This window comes from Semicossyphus pulcher, unplaced genomic scaffold (genome assembly GCF_022749685.1).
Source record: "Semicossyphus pulcher isolate SPU_LCO1_2020_fin unplaced genomic scaffold, fSemPul1.0.p SCAF_8, whole genome shotgun sequence".
In the NCBI taxonomy this organism is placed as follows: domain Eukaryota; kingdom Metazoa; phylum Chordata; class Actinopteri; order Labriformes; family Labridae; genus Semicossyphus; species Semicossyphus pulcher.
Genome location: NW_027211759.1, coordinates 13,173,891 through 13,193,207, shown reverse-complemented (window position 1 = coordinate 13,193,207; position 19,317 = coordinate 13,173,891). Strand labels below are relative to the sequence as shown.

Here is a 19,317-nt window from a genome sequence, read left to right as displayed (position 1 = left end):
GCACAACATTTTTTTGTATAGATAAAACCCACAATATACTGTATAACATGTTAAGCTCTATAAGTGCTGGTAGGTGGATTTTTATCAGTTAAGAGAGAATCATGCTATTTCCCCCCTTTGCTCGTGTTGATGCTAAGCTATGCTAACTGTCTTTTTGCTGTAGCTTCTTGTTATCAAACATCAGTCAATATTAACTCCTGTCTAACTCTTGGAAAGAAAAAGACTATGCCATGAATGTGTTAATGATACCCTTTTCCAACCAAAATAAGCGCGTTGACGCAGGTTTTTCAGACCCGGGAAGACCCACATATAAATGTATACTCCTTTCGGTCTCTTTTTTGCTGCGTCATTGCTGACGTCGCAAACATGCCGGAGACAGGGGCGAACAACAAACTTCCCCTTGGATCAGAAGACGCTCTCTCGCCTCGCTGTCTTGTCAGTATTGCTGCATCTTGCACGAAACAAAGAAGAAATTCGCAGTTGTATGTTCTTCTGTATTTACGCGACAGCTGCAGGAACTTAGCCTCGCGCCAGAAAGGGGGCAGGGAGATTAGCGTGTCGACCTGGGTTTTGTGTTCCCATCATTGGCGATCGGAGCTGAGGCGATAATTACCCGGGTCTACTGCAGAGTCAGATCTGAATGCTGATTTTAACCTTTCCCACTAAGCAAAAAATCTGGTTGTTAGCAGGTGTTGGTGGGTTTTTTGATCAGTGGGAAAGGGGCTTGAGAGTGAGGAAATCAGGAGAGAAGGCAGGAATGGAGTAGCTGTGATATGGTGTTTCCATGAGGAATGTGAGGAATGCCCAAACTTCTGTAGTCAATATTTGCTTTGATGAAATGATAAGAACAGCTTGGTCTCTCACCAACTACAACTGGGATGCCAGCCAAAAATAAAACGCATTCTGACCTGCAAATTATCCAGCTAAAAGTTTGCCTTGGTTTAAACATTGTCCCGAGCAGACAAACACTGATTGCACCCTGTAACCTAGCTGATGTCATGATCACACAGCAAGTCCCATGGGAGAAATCCGACCGTGTGCTTTCATTCGACCTTTGTCCTTGGCATGAGCACCTCAGACTTCCCTTTGCCCAGCGCTGAACTGAGCATTATTTTACACCCCTGTCATATTTCACTCTTTTGGGTTGTAGTGAATAAGGTCAAAAGGATCTGTTTATGTTCCCCTTTCTCCAAAACATCTCTCACCACATTTCGCACTCAGGTGGTCAGATATTTGAGATTGAAAAGGCTCACTTAAAGAGAAAAACGAGCCTGCAAACGTACTAATAATGAATCATTATGAAAAGAAAAAATGACAGCAGAAAAGGAAAACAAGGTGGATTTCCTTCTGGCTGGTCTGACATTACAAGATGTTTAACTAAAGGTACCAAGGGAGGTGAACTATACAGACCAATACACCAAGCTCAGGAGAGCAGGAGAGTGTGCACGAAAGAAAGACAAGGAGGGAGGGAGAAAAAGGAAATGTAATTAATCACACTACAGTCAGTGGGCCTGGTTTGCTGGAGGTGTTCTTGAGTTCTGGGTTTGTTTGTGGGTCCTTAGAGAAAGGCCTAAGGAACAGGAATGCTGTGTACGGGTGGTCAATTAGTTTACAAATTTCAGCTGTGACAGAGGCAATCTCCTCAGCCCGAGCCCCGAACTCCCTCCTGCCGGCCCGGACCAAACCACATCATATCAGGGAGCAAACCTCATGCCGTGATCTAAAGCATTCCCCGGGCTGCGACATAAAGACGCTAACTTGATTCAGCCCAACCTAAACCAACAGTCTTTTACTGTGGTTACATTGGATTGGTTTACATGCAGGATCTGCCAGCGCTTTTAGCCCCCTTTTCAGTTTTCCGTGCGTCTGACGCACTTTAGAGAAGCAGACCTCCACCGCTCTGTCACTCTGCTTTTTCACTTCCCTAGGATCTCAACATGCTGCACATCCTTTCCAATTTCACGGCACGCACTTTAACCTCTCTGGACAGATCAGGGTAACCGTAGGAGCCACACAAGCAGATTGAAACCGAGCCTGATCATGGGGACGAATATGCTTTCCCGAGCATGTCTTGAACAGGCCACCAAAAAACTGTCTGGCACGCAAGGTCAGATTTTTAAGTTGGACATGGGAGTGGCACTTGACCTTTATAACACCCGCTTGGTGACAGCATCATAGATACAGTGGCACCTCGCTAGTTACCATACACTTACACACATACAAAAACACATATGAGTGTTGATAGACAAAAAGCACACAGTGTATGATACCCAACTACTGTTGTGAATCTCGTGATTAACACTGTAATAAATCATCTTCTGTAATGCAGTGACAACTAGCCCACTGGGAAGAGGCAGCTGATTGATTTAGTGTACAAGGTTTCAATATCATTACCCATATTTTACAGCTTCACGTAAATGGACATGATTCCTACTTATTGCAATACTTACATCAAATTAAATACTGCATGAACACATGCTGCATACTCCTCTCCTGGTGCTGTACACTGCATGCAAAGGAAGTGTTATTAAACATTAAACGTGCTTTCATGGATCTGTAGCAGCACACATACACAACCACAGTATCCATCCATACCTCTGTGGCTCTGTGTACGTGCAGAAGATTGGGCTGATTACAATGAATGCACTCTTATAGATTTGTCCCACTGTGTGTACGCGTGCTGAATTACATGAATATGTTTGGTGGGAATTCAAGACAGGAAAGGTAAAGGTTGAGGGGGTTCTTTGGAAACAAAGGCTCCTCCACATCTCCGCATCTCCGCATGAGTCCTTTCCTTTCATACTGTAGGCGCCCAAGGCTCCTGTACATATCACTATAATGCTTAAGAGGGGACATCCTGCGGCTCCCACCCCCACTTTTTCCCCTCACCTTCTATAGATGACTTGACCTGTCATTTAAAACATAAACTAAAAATGTTTGTAACACAAGCAGATTTGAGTATAAAGATCTGGGTGCCTTCCTTGTTCCTGTTCAAGAAACAAATGAAGATCAATGCTGGTCATGATCTGGTTTACCTCAGTGATGATTGCAAGTGAACCCATGATTCCACAGGGACTCGCTGACTCCAGCGACTGCCCAAACCCCTCACTGTGGTTTTACAATCTTATCTCTGGGCCTCACCTTACAATCTGTATCTCCCTCCCGCTCCCTGTCTGTCTCCATCTTTCATCTCTGCTCTGTTTCCATGCTCTTACTCTGTTTTACAGCCACGACTGAAAATTGAGTCATAACTTCCTGACGGCACTGCTCAAAGGTCAATCCCCCCCCCCCCCCCCCCTCTTTTTCTCTATGTTCCCCGCCCCCCTTCCTCCTCTCCCTTTTGAGAGGCCCCTCATCCAACACGCCCAGCACTGCATTCCACAGGCGGTGGGAGTACCTTCAAACGCTGCACAAGCATAGCAGACCACCACTCGCAGCGGCACGCAGGGCGACTCAGCCCTCCGGCTTCAGCTGCCACCAGGCCTCAGCACCAGGCTCAAGTCCTGCCAAGGAGGGCTTTGATTGGGGAGAAACTGCAATGTAGCAGCAACAGAGTCTGTGTGATGACAAGGAAAAAGCAACTGTGGCTCTCAAGGAGCAGAGTGATAACTGTACAGCATTAGCCACCTCCGAGCTGCTGAAACCAGCTCCAAGTAAAACCCTCATGCCAAAGTGGGGCCTCTCGTGTCTGCACTGGGGGGCTGGCAGCTGTGATAGTGGGGCGCAGGCCGCAGAGCACCTTTTCGTCTGACCCGCAAATCCTTAAGGTCTCAAGTACACTGACACACAGCTCCGGTTTCACCCTCCCAAGGCTGCCTATGTGCTGGGCTCTTACTACAATAATGTTCTTGTACATGGTCACATACCACAACATAGCAAATATACAGTGTTGTAATGAACAGTCATTACTCCATTAGTTGGCCAACACAAATTGAACAGGTTCTAACCTTGACTTTTTCCCTCCTGCAGCTCTATCATTAGCAGAAGACATCTGAAACACCACTGATGACTTGTCTAATGCAGAGATCATGACTCCTGGGTACAGGGTTGAAATATTAGCATTTGTTCTAAAGGGAAGCAAAAATGTTTGAATTCACAATTGAATACAATGTACAATATTCTGTTGTACAGTCATTAAAACTATTTTAAAATCCATTATGATACATTTACCTTATAAATCACTGATGCACTTTGTGTTTTGTAGAAAAAGTTAAAGGGCCAATTTGCTGATTTTCAAACTCTGTCCTATCATGCTAGGCTGTTATGGTAGGAAAAAAATGCTATTTTGCTCTGTGCCTTTGGAGGATGCTTTCCGCTTCTCCAATGGGCCCTGGAAAACCTCCGGCAGACTATGTAAAACACGTCATCTGGCGGAGCCCAGGGAGCTCGCTAAATTACACCTCCTACAATCCACTTCCTCAATCTAGGACAGCCACCTCTGATGTCATGTCTCGTTCAAAATCTTCAGGTTTGAAATGTAGACTGCAGACCTGAAGATTTTTTAGACGATCCACCGGTATATTATATATATGTATCAGACTCTGTACCGCTCTGAGCCATTGCCTGCGGTGAAACAGTAGTATTTCACTTCAGCGTCTGTCGCTGGGCCGTTCCTTTCAGAGGGAGGGGCGCAATGCACGCTGGGTGTTGTAGGAATGTAGAAATGGGCGAAACCACAAGCTGTTTATACAGCTTTCTCCACAGCTATGGCGATAAATTCAAATTAGCGAATTATTATTATTGCTTCTATCAATTACAGAGAACAGCAGCTTTGACTGACAGTGGCTTTATGGGCAATTGCTCCTTTAAGTTTAAATAATTCAGACATTATTAGACAGTATGACACAGTAGGTTATAATGCAAACATTTTGGTAAAAATAATTGTACTATAAAACCATAATATTCACACACCATCTTGCAGCGTAGCTCAGAGAAGCACAGCTCAGAGCAGTATTGACAGAAATATTTGATCATCTGTATCAGAGACACATGGACACTCACTCATCAGCTGCTGGGTGAGCTGCTCAGGGGTGGCACTACGTCGCACTGTACTGCTGCTGCTTTTCACCTGAAGCACAGACAACATACAACATAAGTAAGGACATTATCTTGACTAAATGTTTCCAAACAATCTGTGTGTAGGATAAAATGCATTGTTAAATTTGCTTTTGAAATTATCATCTGGTTCAGAAAACCTACAACAGTCTAGTGTTTTATGTGTGTGAACAGAGACAGGTATGTCTCTCTCTCCTTTTGGCTGGGCTCCATTGTTAGTCTCCAGTCGTGCCTGCGTGCTGTGATTATCAATGCACACATCTGGATGGATTTAGTCAAGGAATCCTATAAAGAACCTAATGGTCTCTTCTAACATTTTTTGAAGACTGATTAAGAGCCGTTTCAGATCTTGTTCACATGAATGAGTTCCATCTGTGATCTATTTAAGTTTTTACTGAATGTGTTATCTACGTTGCTCTGTTTCAGTGTAGTGGGGGTTGTGGGGGGGTTTGGGGTAGACTTGAACAGGCTGTGGGTAAATCTGCTGAATATTTGTTTATGGTGCAGGTCAGGAACTTGAATAAACACGAAGGGCTGCTCCATCACTTTTAAATTAAGCTGGAAATTGTGTTTTGGTACCACAAACACCAGCTTCTTCTAAACATGCATGCAGATTAAAAACCCTTACACACTCTGACACTCATCTACCTTTCCAACACATCTATGCTCAATACATGTCATCTAATTGTTCAAGTATATTTCACTTAAGTCTTGCTAATCATAACCACTTTTTGCAGTCTCGCCAGCATGAAAGGCAAATTTACACCTTGCATATTGGCTCAGTTACGCCCAGCATTAAGTCTGGCAAAGTAGCAAGCAGTCCTCGCTTTAAGGCCTATTTGCCTTCCCAAGGTGCGACCCTCATGTTTTATGAGGAAGACTAACACCATGAACTACATTTGTTACAAATTATGCCTCCTAGTGCCGTAAAGTTGACACCTGCCACTTCAAACCTTTTTTTGGAAGGGAGGGTAGACAGTGATAACCAACCAGAAAGAAATAAGCCTACCGTTAGGCGTTAGCTTAGCTGCATTAATTCACGTTAATTGGCTAACGTTAGGCTAGCTACCTCGTGTCTACCTGCTCAAATTGCTGACAGGTTAGCAAGTATATAGTTATTAATTAAACCGTAACTTGTAAAATAACTAATGTAGTTTGTTATACATTTTTTTTATTCAACTGCAGGACATTATTTAAAAAACTGCTAGGTTTTTCCCTTTAAACGCCACATTTGTTTAAATAATCATCAAACAAATTCACCCTCACCTAAATAGCAGGGAGTCATTAGCGTCATTGGCCACAAAGTGTCGCCAAATTCAACGTTCCCCTGCTTTCAATGCTGCGTTTAGGTGCTTCCCGTACTGTTGTTTTATCTGGCAGTTGGAAGTTTTTACATATTTTCGGAGAGCAATTAACATTCACTGTCAGACGTTTGTAATGAATGATTTTCACAAAACTATGGATTTAAGTAGATAACTTTTGCTTCTAGACCTCTGCTCTGACACTCCCATGTGACAAATTTTTCGTTCTCGAGACTACATTTGGAAATTTCCTACAACATTAAAGGCTACAATAATCCCGGAAATGACCGCATAACAACAGGACACAAACTACAGCTTGTAGATGTAGCATGAGTTGTAGCACAACAGCTAACATATCAGTATTTGAAATTAAAGCAGCGGTGTCAAAAGCACGTTTTCTTTTGTATCTCCGATTTCGACGCTGACATGGAGCTGTAGCCAGAAACTCTGGCAGAATATAATCCAGAGGTAATTTTTTTTAATCAAACTGGATTTAAGGTTTAGGATGCAGGTTTGGCAGCTAACTGTTATTTTGGGGTAACATTACCGCTATTTGGCCAAATTGTTTTTCTGTACGTTAGCAAACACTAACATAACCATTAGCCATTTAGCTCGCAGTCTTTCGTAACTAGATGTTATTAATGCACCACTATACTGCGCCATTCAATAGTTCCTTGTAGTTGACTAAAGTAAGTGGTAACGTTAGCTGATAATGTTGTCTTGTTGTTAAATCTAAATGAAGGGAGTACGATTTCTCTGTCAAATTCCAAACAGTTTGGACTAGCCTCACGACTTTGTAACGATACTTTAAGAAATAATTTAACAGGTCAACACATTCCCGTTCTCTTTGATGTCAACATGATCTGTGGGGATTCATTGTATCCCTGACTATTGTCTCTTGTGTTAGTATTGAGGAATGGTCTGACTGCAGCAGCGCCAGTAAAGATGCACAGCCGTCTGCAGGAGTTGAAGAAGGAAGAGGAGACTCTCCTCAAAATCAAAGTCATGCTACAAGACCAACTGAACAGGTTGAAGGTAAGGAGAGAGGGGGTATGAGTGCATTTAGGTTCATATCTTTGTTTGTGGTACTTGTAGTTTATGTATTATGTGCTCACTCTGTGTTTCAGTTTGAAGAAGGAGCTTTGAAATCTATCATCAGTGCTCAAACAGAAGAAGGAGCCTCTCCACACTCATTCCCAGAAACTGAGGTAAATCACTGAACCAGAGAAAAAAGATATTTGTAATAGTATTTTTTTCCCCCCTGTGCATGTTAAATGATTTAAACTGGCTTGTTGACATTCATAATCATTTGTTTTCACTACTACTTCGTAGTTTGTACTGTCACGCCAGGGGTGCTACAGATTACAGGTTTGGCATAACCTCAATGATTACATTTGCATCTTCCTCAAAACAGGTTCTTCTGACTAATAATGTTCAGTAGGGAATGAGGTTATATTTTTTAGACTCAAATGTACTTTATTGAACCCACAGGGAAATATGAGGTGTGTGTTTCAGTAATTTGATTACTGTAAAACCCCAGTTTGCATACAGTTTAAGCAAGATATGCATTTCCAAGTAACCATGTTTATGAGTTTTTTGGGTCGTTTTATATCCCATGATTTAAATAATAAATAATATATCAACACATATTTATAGCGCCTATAAAGGCAATGAGGGCTGTTTGCTTTCATTATTTACTTTTACTCAGACACGATAGCCTTGTGAAAAAGCTTGTGTGCTTTAGTGAATCACAGATTTCTTTAATAAATACTAGACTAGTACAGAATTCATTTACTGCACTGGACATATTTTGCTCTCATTGAGAGTGATTTGGTTTGTATTGTCTGACCATCTGCAGTATTTATTTGTTTATATCTAAATCAGAAACTCAAAATATTTTTGCCTCTTTTTCACTTCAAAGAGACTTGATCATTCTACTTGCTGCTAATAAATTTAAAAGCACAATCAGATGTGTCAATGAAAAATTATATTGTAAAGTCAAAACAACAAAAGATTTTTTTGTTTCAAAAAGTCATTCTAAACAATGGCGAGATGTACAACTGCATTGGTAAACAAAATGTATCATTTTAGATGGCGTCACACTGTTTCTCCGACATTACTGTATTATTTAAAACTTAATACTTGGATGTTATTTAAAATAATTAACAGCTACACTTCTTTATTATTTTGTTTTCATTGTTTCAGGTTCATATTAACCTTGACGATGAGAGCGAGATCAATCGAACCAAACTGCTGCTGAACGCCGCTGTAGATTACGACATGGAGGAGGAGGAAGAGGAGGAGGAAGATGATGAGGACGAAGACGAAGAGGACGATGAAGAAAACGACAATGAGCTTGAGTTTGTGCCTGAAGACGATGAAGATGAGGATTACTGAGATTCTCAATGTTCATGGGGCTTAAATGTTTGCACCTCTGAAGAAGTACCCCATGTAAACATACGTCTGTTTATTTGTTCACTTGTTTTGTACTTTCACTTAGGAAGTTTAATTTATTTGGACGGAGTGAGTAACAGTTGCTGTGTTATGATGTGTGGTGCTAACAGTATCCTCTCCTTTGCCTGATTTAAGGCATGTTGTCAGGATTTTAAATTGTGTTAGAACTCGTGTCAAATTTGTGAGAGATGTCTCACCAAATTGCCGTAACACAGTGTTATTAGGTGCTTATAGCTAACTAGACATATTGTGCATTGTGAGGATTTGCATTAACATGTATGGCTGGGCCATATAAGAAGAAAGTGTGTATGCATTGTGTAAGAAATGAAAACCGTAAGCACAAAATTAAATGTTTTGCATAAGGTTCACCTGACTGGTTTTTACAATGTACCCTTCTAGTTTGATATCGACTTGCTTCCCAACATAAATAATTTTTCTTTTAGCTTTAATGAATGTTTAGAGGATAAATGTTTTTTACAGTTTCCTCCTCAGATACTGAGATAAGGTAATATACCTATGTAAAATTGTCCCTTCCTGACCCACGCAAATGTGTAATGCAGTGCAAACACTTTCCGCCAGCAAACCATTCAGCATTTTCTAAACAGCTAAAACAATACAGTGAGCCTCACAATAAGGCCAGCTTTCACACCGACAGCAGGGACAGCTCTGGAGAAGGGTGGTGCTACAACAGGCAACGTACAATAGAGAGTGCCCCAATAGATATATACAGCTTTCTACATGGTCGGCTGTTCCAGGAGAGCTCCCATTCACCTGGGGACTTGAACTCAGCACACACACCTGCTGCAAATGAATGCTTCATAACATACACAGGTAAGTGAAAGTCTTATTTATATTCTTATTGGTGGTTAATTAAAGTGATTTTGACTGCCAGTGTAGTTGTTATTCATTTTGCACTCGTGGCTTAGAGATTTAGCTGAAGTTATATAACTGGAAAAACAAAGGTAAACATGATCAGGGATGTGGATTATAATTAGTACTTCCTTTTTGCAGGAACATCACATTTTTAAGGTTATGTCTTAGCTTTCACTGATTTAAAATTCCCAAAGTTATTACACTGCATTACAGGAAACATCCGATGTAACACACTGATTGCAGGCTTGATAGTCTGTAGCACTGAAACGTGATGACCTTCTCTTGAACACCTGGATTAAAATTATTCACATGAAAATTGTGGTTATTTTCTGAGAGTAGAGTCAACATAAATAGCCTGTATTTCCTGATAAATGGCAGATATGGAGGTTAATCAAAGGCTCCATTTAGTTCATAGGTGTGAAAAGGTTCATCCACTATCATGTGATTGTGCCCTGTACATGTATCAACCTCTCTGACATTAACTTTGCTTACATAAGTGAAACCACAGTTTGTATGGGATCTGCCTGCCTCAGCTAGATGAGCTCACACACCATTGAGTTTGAAAAGGGGGTATTTGGCTCTGCAATAGGGACACACGGGACCCCCCATAGGCCATCACATTGGACGCTTTCAGACTGTTCGATGACAGTTTATTGTGATTATATTTTTTTCTGTTTTTAATCTACTCTAAAAAAAAGAGGTGTGTTTGTGTGGTGGATTTATCATGCTGTATGTGTTGTGGGTCTCCATCTGTGTGCAGACATCAGTGAGGGACTGGAGCAGAACCGGACGGTGACTGTGCTGCAGGCTCAGGAGTACCATGCTGCCCCGCTGTGCATTCAGTGTGTGTCATGTGTTTATGTTGGTGCTGTGTCTGTCTTCGGCTGAGGACTTCGACTGGACAAAGAACGACCACGGCTCCTTCTATTATGGCACTTTTCCAGCTGGTAAACATGACTTCCTGTTTTCCTCATTGTTGAGTAATTTGTTAAATGATTGCTCCAGGATGTCGTCATCTAAATCCAATGTTGTATTTCTTAGGATTTTCGTGGGGTGCCGGCAGTTCAGCCTATCAAACAGAAGGAGCCTGGGACAAAGATGGAAAAGGACTGAGCATCTGGGACGTGTTCAGTCATAAGAAAGGCAAAATCCAACAAAATGAAACCGGGGACTCTTCTTGTGAGGGCTACCACAAAATGAAGGTGGGTGGTCAGGTGTGGAGTTCCTTTGAGACATGGAAGGAACAAAGACGGACCAAATAAAGCCTAAACATTCCACTTCATTGTGTTCGTCAGGATGATGTTTCTTTGATAAAGGAGCTGAAGCTTAACCACTATCGCTTCTCCATATCCTGGCCTCGACTCATCCCCACGGGCATAAAGTGTGAGTAACTGCTGTTAATATGAACTGAACACACATTTAGGATTTCATTTAACTGTCTCAGCTGATGACTTATACTAACCTTTATACCACTTGCAGCTGACCATATAAATGAAAAGGGAATACAGTACTACGACGAACTGATTGACCACCTCCTGGAGAACAAGATCACTCCCATTGTTACTCTCTATCACTGGGATCTTCCACAGGTTGGCATCAACATGTCGATTATCTCTAACTTTATCCTCCTCACATTACAGCACTATTCTTTATGGAGCTATTGCACTTATTGTTTTTCTAGGTCTTACAAGAGAAATATGGTGGATGGCAGAATATAAGCATGGTCAATCATTTCAATGAATTCGCCAACCTGTGCTTTGAAAGATTCGGCAACAGAGTCAAGTACTGGATCACTTTCAACAACCCATGGGTAGGTTCAACATAAAGGAGTTGAAGGTTTTACATTCAAATTAATTAAAATTAATTATTTCACTATTACACCTGCTGTCTGCTCCAGTCTGTAGCAGTTGAAGGCTATGAGACAGGTGAGCATGCTCCTGGACTGAGGCTGAGAGGAACCGGGGCGTACAAAGCTGCCCATCACATAATTAAGGTAGTCTGAATATATATTCAGCAATCAGACAAACTTAGCGAATAATGTGTCACTTTAAATTAAACATGCGTCATTTAAACTTTTCCACAGGCACATGCTAGAGTTTGGCACACTTATGACTCACAATGGAGGGCAAAACAAAAAGGTAAACAAGGCCAAACTCTAACATACTAACATATAGACTGAATTCAGTACTGGCCTCTCAACATTACTGTCTGTCTTAGTGTTGAGAGCTGCTGTTCACATCTGCAGGTCTGGTTGGCATCTCTCTGTCTGGAGACTGGGGAGAGCCGGTGGATCTCAGCAACCAGAAGGACATAGAAGCGGCTGAGCGATATGTTCAGTTCTACCTGGGCTGGTTTGCCACACCTGTCTTTCATGGAGACTACCCTCAAGTGATGAAAGACTTCATTGGTAGGTAAACGGTAAATCCTGGGGTTTTTAAGCTCAGAGGGGAGTTTTCTAATGACTGCTTCTTGTGCAGGAAGGAAAAGTGTCCAACAGGGTCTCGGCACGTCTCGCCTGCCCACATTTTCCCCCCAAGAAAAAAGTTACATCAAAGGCACCTGTGACTTCCTTGGCATCGGCCACTTCACCACCCGCTACATCACCCAAAAGAACTACCCGTCAGGTCGCAGCACCAGCAGCTACTTCACCGACCGCGACCTGGCTGAGCTGGTTGACCCCCGGTGGCCTGACCCCGGGTCTGAGTGGCTCTACTCTGTGCCCTGGGGATTCAGACGTCTGCTCAATTTTGTCAAGGTGAATAAAGAGACCTGAAATGATCTGAGCACACGGTTTAAATACATCGAGACGACTTATAACACTTGATATTGATTTGTTCCTTTCTAGACTCAGTATGGGAACCCAATGGTTTATGTGACGGAGAATGGCGTCTCTGAGAAGATGTTGTGCACAGAGCTGTGTGACGACTGGAGGATACAGTATTATAAAGACTACATCAATGAGATGCTGAAAGGTACAAGTTTTAGCAGCTCTCCACCTCCTTTGTTTTGAAGTTAGGAACAAATTGAATCAACTCACCCTCTGTTCCCTGTGGTGTCCCCTCAGCTATCAAAGACGGAGTCAATGTGAAGGGCTACACTGCCTGGTCCCTGCTGGATAAGTTTGAGTGGGATGAAGGCTACTCCGAGAGGTTTGGCTTGTACTACGTGGACTTCAGGAACAAAAACAAGCCTCGCTATCCCAAAGCTTCTGTTCAGTTTTACAAACGCATCATCAGCTCCAATGGATTTCCCAATCAGAGAGAGGTATGAGACACATTGTGGTCACTACAAAGCCCTGCTTCTGATCCTTTCCAGATATTCTTCTTACATTAAAATGTAAATAATTTCATTAATGATATGCGATTGCCGCACAGGTTGAGAACTGGAGGAGGAAGGCTGTCGAGACCTGCTCTTCCAGCAACCAGCTCCTCGCTGCAGGTCAGTTTGTCTATAACATCCCTGAACATGTGTATCAGTGATCAGATGTGAAAAACTAGCTGGGGTAACAAATAAAGATTCTAATGTGCCGATAGTTTTTTCAAATAAAAACATCAAAATGATAATTTGACTTTAATGTGTTGCTGTACTTTCAGCACCGCAGAAAACACATGAATTATTAGTGAAATAAGACTGATGTAAAACATAATAAACATCTCTAACAGAGAGATATCTTCTTTGTTTGCCCCTCCAGCTAGAAGAAAGTCCATGGAACATGCAGAAATGGCAAAGGTTTGGCCAGTGCATGATGAAGTGTAGAACTTGAGGGTATATGTCTTCTTTTAAAGTCATTTTGTTGTTGTTGTTGCTTTGTGGTTTTGCAGACTAACAGATTTAAGCTTCTGCAGTTTAACACCAAGACCTGCCTGTGAAACAAGCTTGTACATCTTGTGCCGTGTGTTCAGAAGTTTTTCTTGTGTGCTTCAATCCAATTTGCAACTAAGAGCAGCCCTTTTGATTTCACAGCAGCTTTGACATGGACTCAGTGAGCATGACGCTCACCTGTGTCTTGTGCCCACTGGGTATTTCACAAAGCAGGATCAGAAAATGACCCACATAATGTAACAGCAGATTTGAAAGTGATCCGACCACCGTGCAAATGCTGCTTTCTGAAATACTCCTCAGTAGCTGCATGCAGTCCTCAAAGGGTTAAAATGCCGTTAATCAACACTGAGTACTTTCTTCTTTTTGTTAGAGGAACAGCGGAGTACTGCTGCCAATATTCTAAGACTTATACATGGTAAGGAATCACTCACGCTCACTATAAACAAGATAAAGGATGATTTGATTTAGGGAAACAATATTAACCCTTTGAGTGCTGTGCTTAAGCATCATTACTCGCTTCCCGAGCAGTGTGTGAACTACATAATAGTGCCGGAGAGTTGTTGACGTGTGTTTGTGTGTGCTTCGCAGACCCTTTGACCAGCCACATGGAGATGGTAACTGAGATCGTTGTTCCCACCGTGTGCACGCTCTCCATTCTGCTCAGTGCTATCTTCCTCATGTTCCTGCTGCGGAGGCGGAACTAGAAAGAAGCTCTCGCAGTGTGTATGTTTACAAACCTTAACACACACTCATACTGTAAGTGCATCATTACTTTAATCATGTGTGAACATAAAGACATTATTTGAACTTATTTTTAAGAGATTTTTTGACTTCATTAACTTGATGTGCATACAGTTCTTGCTGTAAAAACATTGGCTTGGCCTATTTAGCACTAGACAGTCAAACGGTTTGGAGAGCCCTGCAACATGTTGGATTTCTTATTAAACATTGCTGTGGAATATTACCATTGCAAACAGCTGAACTCTGTGTTTTCATTTTGTTACAACTGGGAGTTTTTTTTAAATCTTCTTCAAAATCTCTTTTAAACGCTCTAACAGAAAATAAACAGCAAAGTGATACCAAAGATATGATTAGAAAACCCATGACAGTGTAACAGAACATACATACAGAAAACATGAAGTTTGTTATTTTAAATATTTGATAAAAATACATTATATTAACAGGAAACCAGACTGAGGGTCATTTATACTTTGTGATACAGATTATAGTCATAGTTCTTGTGGCATTTAAAGATGTGTTTATGATGATGAGAATATCAAAAATGACAATAAACATCTCCCTTGTTGTTCACCTGTTCTCTGCGTTAACTCATGCAAAGTTGACGAGACTGCAGCACACCATGGTGGAGAAGAAGGCCGGGTCCTCGCTGTCCCCATTCACGGTTTCATTTGGGTAATCTAAAGACAAAGCAGTAAAAAAAGGAAACTTTAATTCGCATTTAATGGGATTACGACCACCTGTAACTATATGAAATGTACTTTATGTGGAGAAATCACCTGTGTCAAAGATGACATGATCAACCAGCGGTCTGTCACTGAGCTGTAAGGATGTCCTGACCTCACGGGGACCGTTGCCACTGGACACCTCCACGCCCCACACCACTGGGTGCTCTCTGTGGGACACAAGCAAACATGAGGGATGACACAACAGACCTGGTTAAAACTGTGTAGTTTGCATTTCAATACATGTCTGATCACAAGAGAGCAGCTCCTAATACTGTTGTTACAGGAGCAATTGGCCCCTGGAAAAAGCCACTGTCAGTCAAAGCTGGTGTTCTCTGTAATCGATAGAAGCAATAATATTTGAAATTGGCGCCATAGCTGTGGAGAAAGTTGCCCATTCTATGTTCCTACAACACCAAGCGTGCATACATGATAGGACTGAGATTGAAAATCGGTGAACTGGCCCTTTAATGCGTCAAAAAAGCAGGAAACAGTGGGTTTGAATCACTACAGTTTCATTCTGAGACAGGAAGGCGCGTGAGAGCGCATTAGAAAACAGTGTGAAAGCAAATGTGTTTGTAACAATGCTGAGCACAGCCAAACCCAAGAACACTTCTCAACAGAGTGGATATTCTTCTGTTAATCACAAATCCAATCACAGAAGTTCTTGACACTTTTTCAAGTTGAAAAAAACAAATGAATAAAAACATAATCTATAGTTATATCTACATAGTGTACTATTGTCTATGAAGGTAATGAAAGGTTAATGTGCAAAGGGTTGTATTTCTTACTTCTGGTAGAAATGGCTGATCAGTGCTGGTTTGATTTGCAGTTTGAATTCATGCTCCTCGTCATAGGGGTATGTTTTGTAGTGCTGCAAGCATGATCTATGAGAAAAGAAATGGTCTGTTTTAATGTCACCTTCTGGAAAGTACATTTTGAACATTTATACATCACTGTAAAAAAGGCAAAAGGATTTACTGGGTGAGGAGGAAGAGTCTGTCGTAGGGCAAACCCAGGAAAGTACTGCAGGTCAGTATGATTTCCAGCAGATGGTGCAGTTTTCTGAGTCGGATCACTTGCTCCTGCAGATCGACCTCCGTGCTCAGGAAGTAACACTACAGAGGAAAATATTCAAACTCAGAATATTCTTTGACAGTCATTTGCATACATTTGTCAGTAAAATAGGCTTAAGCTTACCAAATGGTTGAGGGTTGTCAACTCTTCACCTGACAAAACAAATAACAGTTGCAAATAGTTGAATATCAAAGCAAATTCAGTGCTTAATAATCCACATGTAGTGAGAACTTAGACACAAATGTAAAGACAAGAGTTACACAGAGTTTTAGAGTGATGAAGTTACCAATGAGGTAGTTAATGTAATCCTTTCTCATTTTGTCCAGACCCATCTCTAGCAGCATGTGGACAGGGGTGACACCTGTGAGAGACACATGATCGATCTGCTGGTGGTAGGACTGCAGGATGAGCTTGCTGAGGGAGCTGCTGCTGTCTCTGTGAATCTGTAAAAAGTGAAACCAAAAAAACATGAAACTACTCACACAATAACCTTAAATCTTTTTTCCAGGGATAAACAGTTTTCAGCGGCAGCATCGTTTCGTACCCAGGGTTTGATGTCGCCGTATCTGAGAGCGTCAATGACCATTTTCAGGCAGTCTCCGATGTCTTGATATGAAGTCACACCTGTAATAGAAAACACGATGAGGAAAATGGTTCTCTCTGTTTGTGATGCTAATTCAAATGAATCCTAGTCTCCTTAACGGGGGAACTGACTCACTCTTTCTCATCCGGACCCACAGCTGCTCCACAAAATCCAGATCACCTCGTTCCAAGAGAGAGTTGTAAATAGGAGTGTCTGTCTCTGTTGTCAGCTTTGTGGTCTTTAAGGAAAATAATGAGAGAGCAAGAAAGCTGCCATGTTTACTCTAAAATTATTGGCTTCATGAAAAGTATCTCCATCATAACAGCATCATACCTCTGCTGGTTTTGCAGCCTGTTCCTGTAGCGTCTTTGCAGTGTTCTGAAGCTCTGAATGGAGATTAAACAAAGTACTTTATATTCTTCAGAAGCGTTTTTATTATATCATGGTCAAGGTGAAACTGATTTAACAAAGCAGATACCTTCTAGGAAGGTCTTGGTCAGATTTACAGCTGACGTGCTTTCCAAAGGTTCCATCCATTCAGTTTCACCCGTTCTCAAACCATCAGCAAGGGTCTGAAATAACAAGAATCTGATATATTTAGTTGTTTATTGTATATTGATATTGATATTTATTCATCTCACATAACTGTAGGATGCAAACCTGAAGAAACTCTAGCTCCCTGTACATCTCGTACATCGGGCTCCTCATGTCCCCGCTTGCAACTTTGATGTTCTGTATAGAGAGAAACAAAAGACCACTTTATTTTGTACTCTGAATTGCATTATAACATCAACATTCTACTAAATACATACAAAAAGTCAGCATTAATAGCAAAGAGAGACAATGTTTTGAGTTTGAACAACTGCGGTTTACCAGGTTTGCTGTAGAGGACAGGGGTGGCGTCTCAAGGATACTCTCCACATGGCTCCATTTGAAATCCACTGTCACACTACTCAGTGACTCTATTGTGGTGTTTTCAACAACAGTGGAGCCAAACAAGCTGAACCTGGCACTGCCTTTAATCACCATCTGGAAGCATAGACAGATATAAGAGAATGGAACATTCACACACACCGACTTACAAGAAGGATGCGCTCTCACTTACCGAGGATGGGTGGTGCCTTTTCTTGTGCTCCCGTTTCAGCTCATCCAAGGTTAATAGAGAGCTTTTGTCCACAGATGAGCCTAACAACATTTGTGTTGGAATACAATAAAAGTCAGAATAATTAAAGTCACACTGGAGTTAATAAGAAGCAAAAAAACGCTGTGTTTATAATTTTTCAAGGGTGCGTTCATTCAATCATTTGACAGATACCTTTGCATGTAACAGAGTATAATTTGACACCAGACACTTTACTCCCCATGCAGACAGTTTCAGCTCCAAACCAGGTTGTTCCAGCTGGATCAGACATGTCACATCGCAGCCACAGAGGGAGTAAGGCCGGGTTGTTGTCCAGAGCTGATACATTAGCATTTTGAGATAATGTATACCAAGACAGCAACTGCCTATAAAAAGAGAAAGAAAATACAGTATTTGGTTTCATTACAAGATACACGGATCATACACTACGACTAGCAATTACATCATTTGAAAAAAAGTCTTAAAGCACTGGTTACCTTGCTTTCATGATGGAAATTGGCTGTGGTCCCAATTCTGTCTGGAGTGTGTTGGTATTATCATCATCATCAGCAGCATCATTGTCAGCGCAATCTGATGTTTCAGTCATTTGTTGAATACAGCATTCATCTATTTTTGGAACCTTGTGAAGTAAAGAATTAAAAACATTAAAAACAACGTCTAATTGTGGTGTTTAATGAGACGTTTAAAAAGACTAGGAAAAATAAAGTATCGGCAGGTATCTCAAGATGGTTGCAGTTAAACCAGAATTTAAGGCCAGTGGAGTATACTAATTCCTTTTTACGCTATTGACTTTAATTTGCACCATCTCTTACCAACATAAGCATGTAAAACATCTGAAGCAACAGGTGATTTACTGGAAGAAACTACATTTCTAAAATATAGAACACTGCAAATTTGTTCATTAATTCAGTTTTCATGTTAGCTGTTATACTTGTCTGGGGCTTGCCAACAACTTGAATATATTTAAAGAGCCACAACATTAATATTACCCACAGTTTTTTCACAGATGAGGACTTGCTGGTTGCCACAGAACATATTAAGCACAGGGATCCTGTCTGCGTTCCTCTTTAACATTTGGATCTCCTCCTGAAACAAAACAGATACAATATAAAAATCATTACCATAAAGTAGATAGATGCACCCAGTTACGACAGATTTCACTTTAGGTAAAATTAAATTACCTCATATGTAAATGGATCAGTGCTTTTCTCTTCCTGAAAGGACCTTCATAACGGCACAACACAATGGCACATGAAAAACATAGCGTAAGGGGAGGTATAGTATTTTGTTGGTGTAGCAGTCAAACATTGAACATCATAAAAAAGCAATAGGATTAAAGAAAACACCCACTGCCCTGCGTTATTTGACGTTAGCTAAAAAGCTAGTTATACTACCGTTAAGCATTCAAAAGTTAACTCACCGAAGAGTATTGAAAAACTCCTTAGCATCACATATCACCTTTGAGCACATTTCAAAATGTTTCAGCAGTTCTCTTGCCACGGAGTGAATGACGTGGAGAAAAGACAAGCGAGGTTAACAGAGTTTAAC

At 41.3% G+C, this 19,317-nt stretch overlaps 3 protein-coding genes across 4 annotated transcripts; 2 read left to right on the top strand and 1 right to left on the bottom strand.

Moving 5' to 3' along the window:
- Window positions 1-6,652: 6,652 nt before the first annotated feature.
- Window positions 6,653-9,176, top strand: snapc5 (small nuclear RNA activating complex, polypeptide 5). The gene is made up of 4 exons (XM_069685759.1): window positions 6,653-6,824; window positions 7,264-7,391; window positions 7,484-7,564; window positions 8,562-9,176. The coding sequence occupies exons 2-4, from the start codon at window positions 7,302-7,304 to the stop codon at window positions 8,751-8,753; spliced, it is 363 nt and encodes a 120-aa protein (XP_069541860.1). The 5' UTR covers window positions 6,653-6,824; window positions 7,264-7,301; the 3' UTR covers window positions 8,754-9,176.
- Window positions 9,177-10,542: 1,366 nt separating this feature from the next.
- On the top strand, window positions 10,543-14,209 carry lctlb (lactase-like b). Of its 2 annotated transcripts, XM_069685757.1 has the most exons (13): window positions 10,543-10,630; window positions 10,725-10,885; window positions 10,979-11,066; window positions 11,163-11,272; window positions 11,365-11,493; window positions 11,581-11,676; window positions 11,767-11,821; window positions 11,929-12,090; window positions 12,161-12,438; window positions 12,529-12,655; window positions 12,748-12,947; window positions 13,058-13,121; window positions 14,094-14,209. In XM_069685757.1, exons 1-13 carry the CDS (start codon window positions 10,543-10,545, stop codon window positions 14,207-14,209), a joined length of 1,674 nt encoding a protein of 557 aa, XP_069541858.1. The 2 variants fall into 2 exon arrangements, with proteins under 2 accessions (XP_069541858.1, XP_069541859.1); XM_069685758.1 differs by lacking the exons at window positions 10,543-10,630; window positions 10,725-10,885; window positions 10,979-11,066; ... (2 more) ...; window positions 12,748-12,947; window positions 13,058-13,121 and having other exon boundaries at window positions 11,404-11,493.
- Window positions 14,210-14,714: 505 nt separating this feature from the next.
- Window positions 14,715-19,239, bottom strand: zwilch (zwilch kinetochore protein). The gene is made up of 18 exons (XM_069686055.1): window positions 19,190-19,239; window positions 18,951-18,993; window positions 18,763-18,855; window positions 18,246-18,388; window positions 17,944-18,134; window positions 17,734-17,813; window positions 17,502-17,657; window positions 17,289-17,360; window positions 17,107-17,200; window positions 16,962-17,014; window positions 16,764-16,866; window positions 16,590-16,669; window positions 16,332-16,488; window positions 16,169-16,197; window positions 15,950-16,086; window positions 15,760-15,855; window positions 15,023-15,138; window positions 14,715-14,923 (listed from the first exon to the last, which is right to left on the bottom strand). Exons 1-18 carry the CDS (start codon window positions 19,237-19,239, stop codon window positions 14,835-14,837), a joined length of 1,782 nt encoding a protein of 593 aa, XP_069542156.1. The 3' UTR covers window positions 14,715-14,834.
- Window positions 19,240-19,317: the final 78 nt, after the last annotated feature.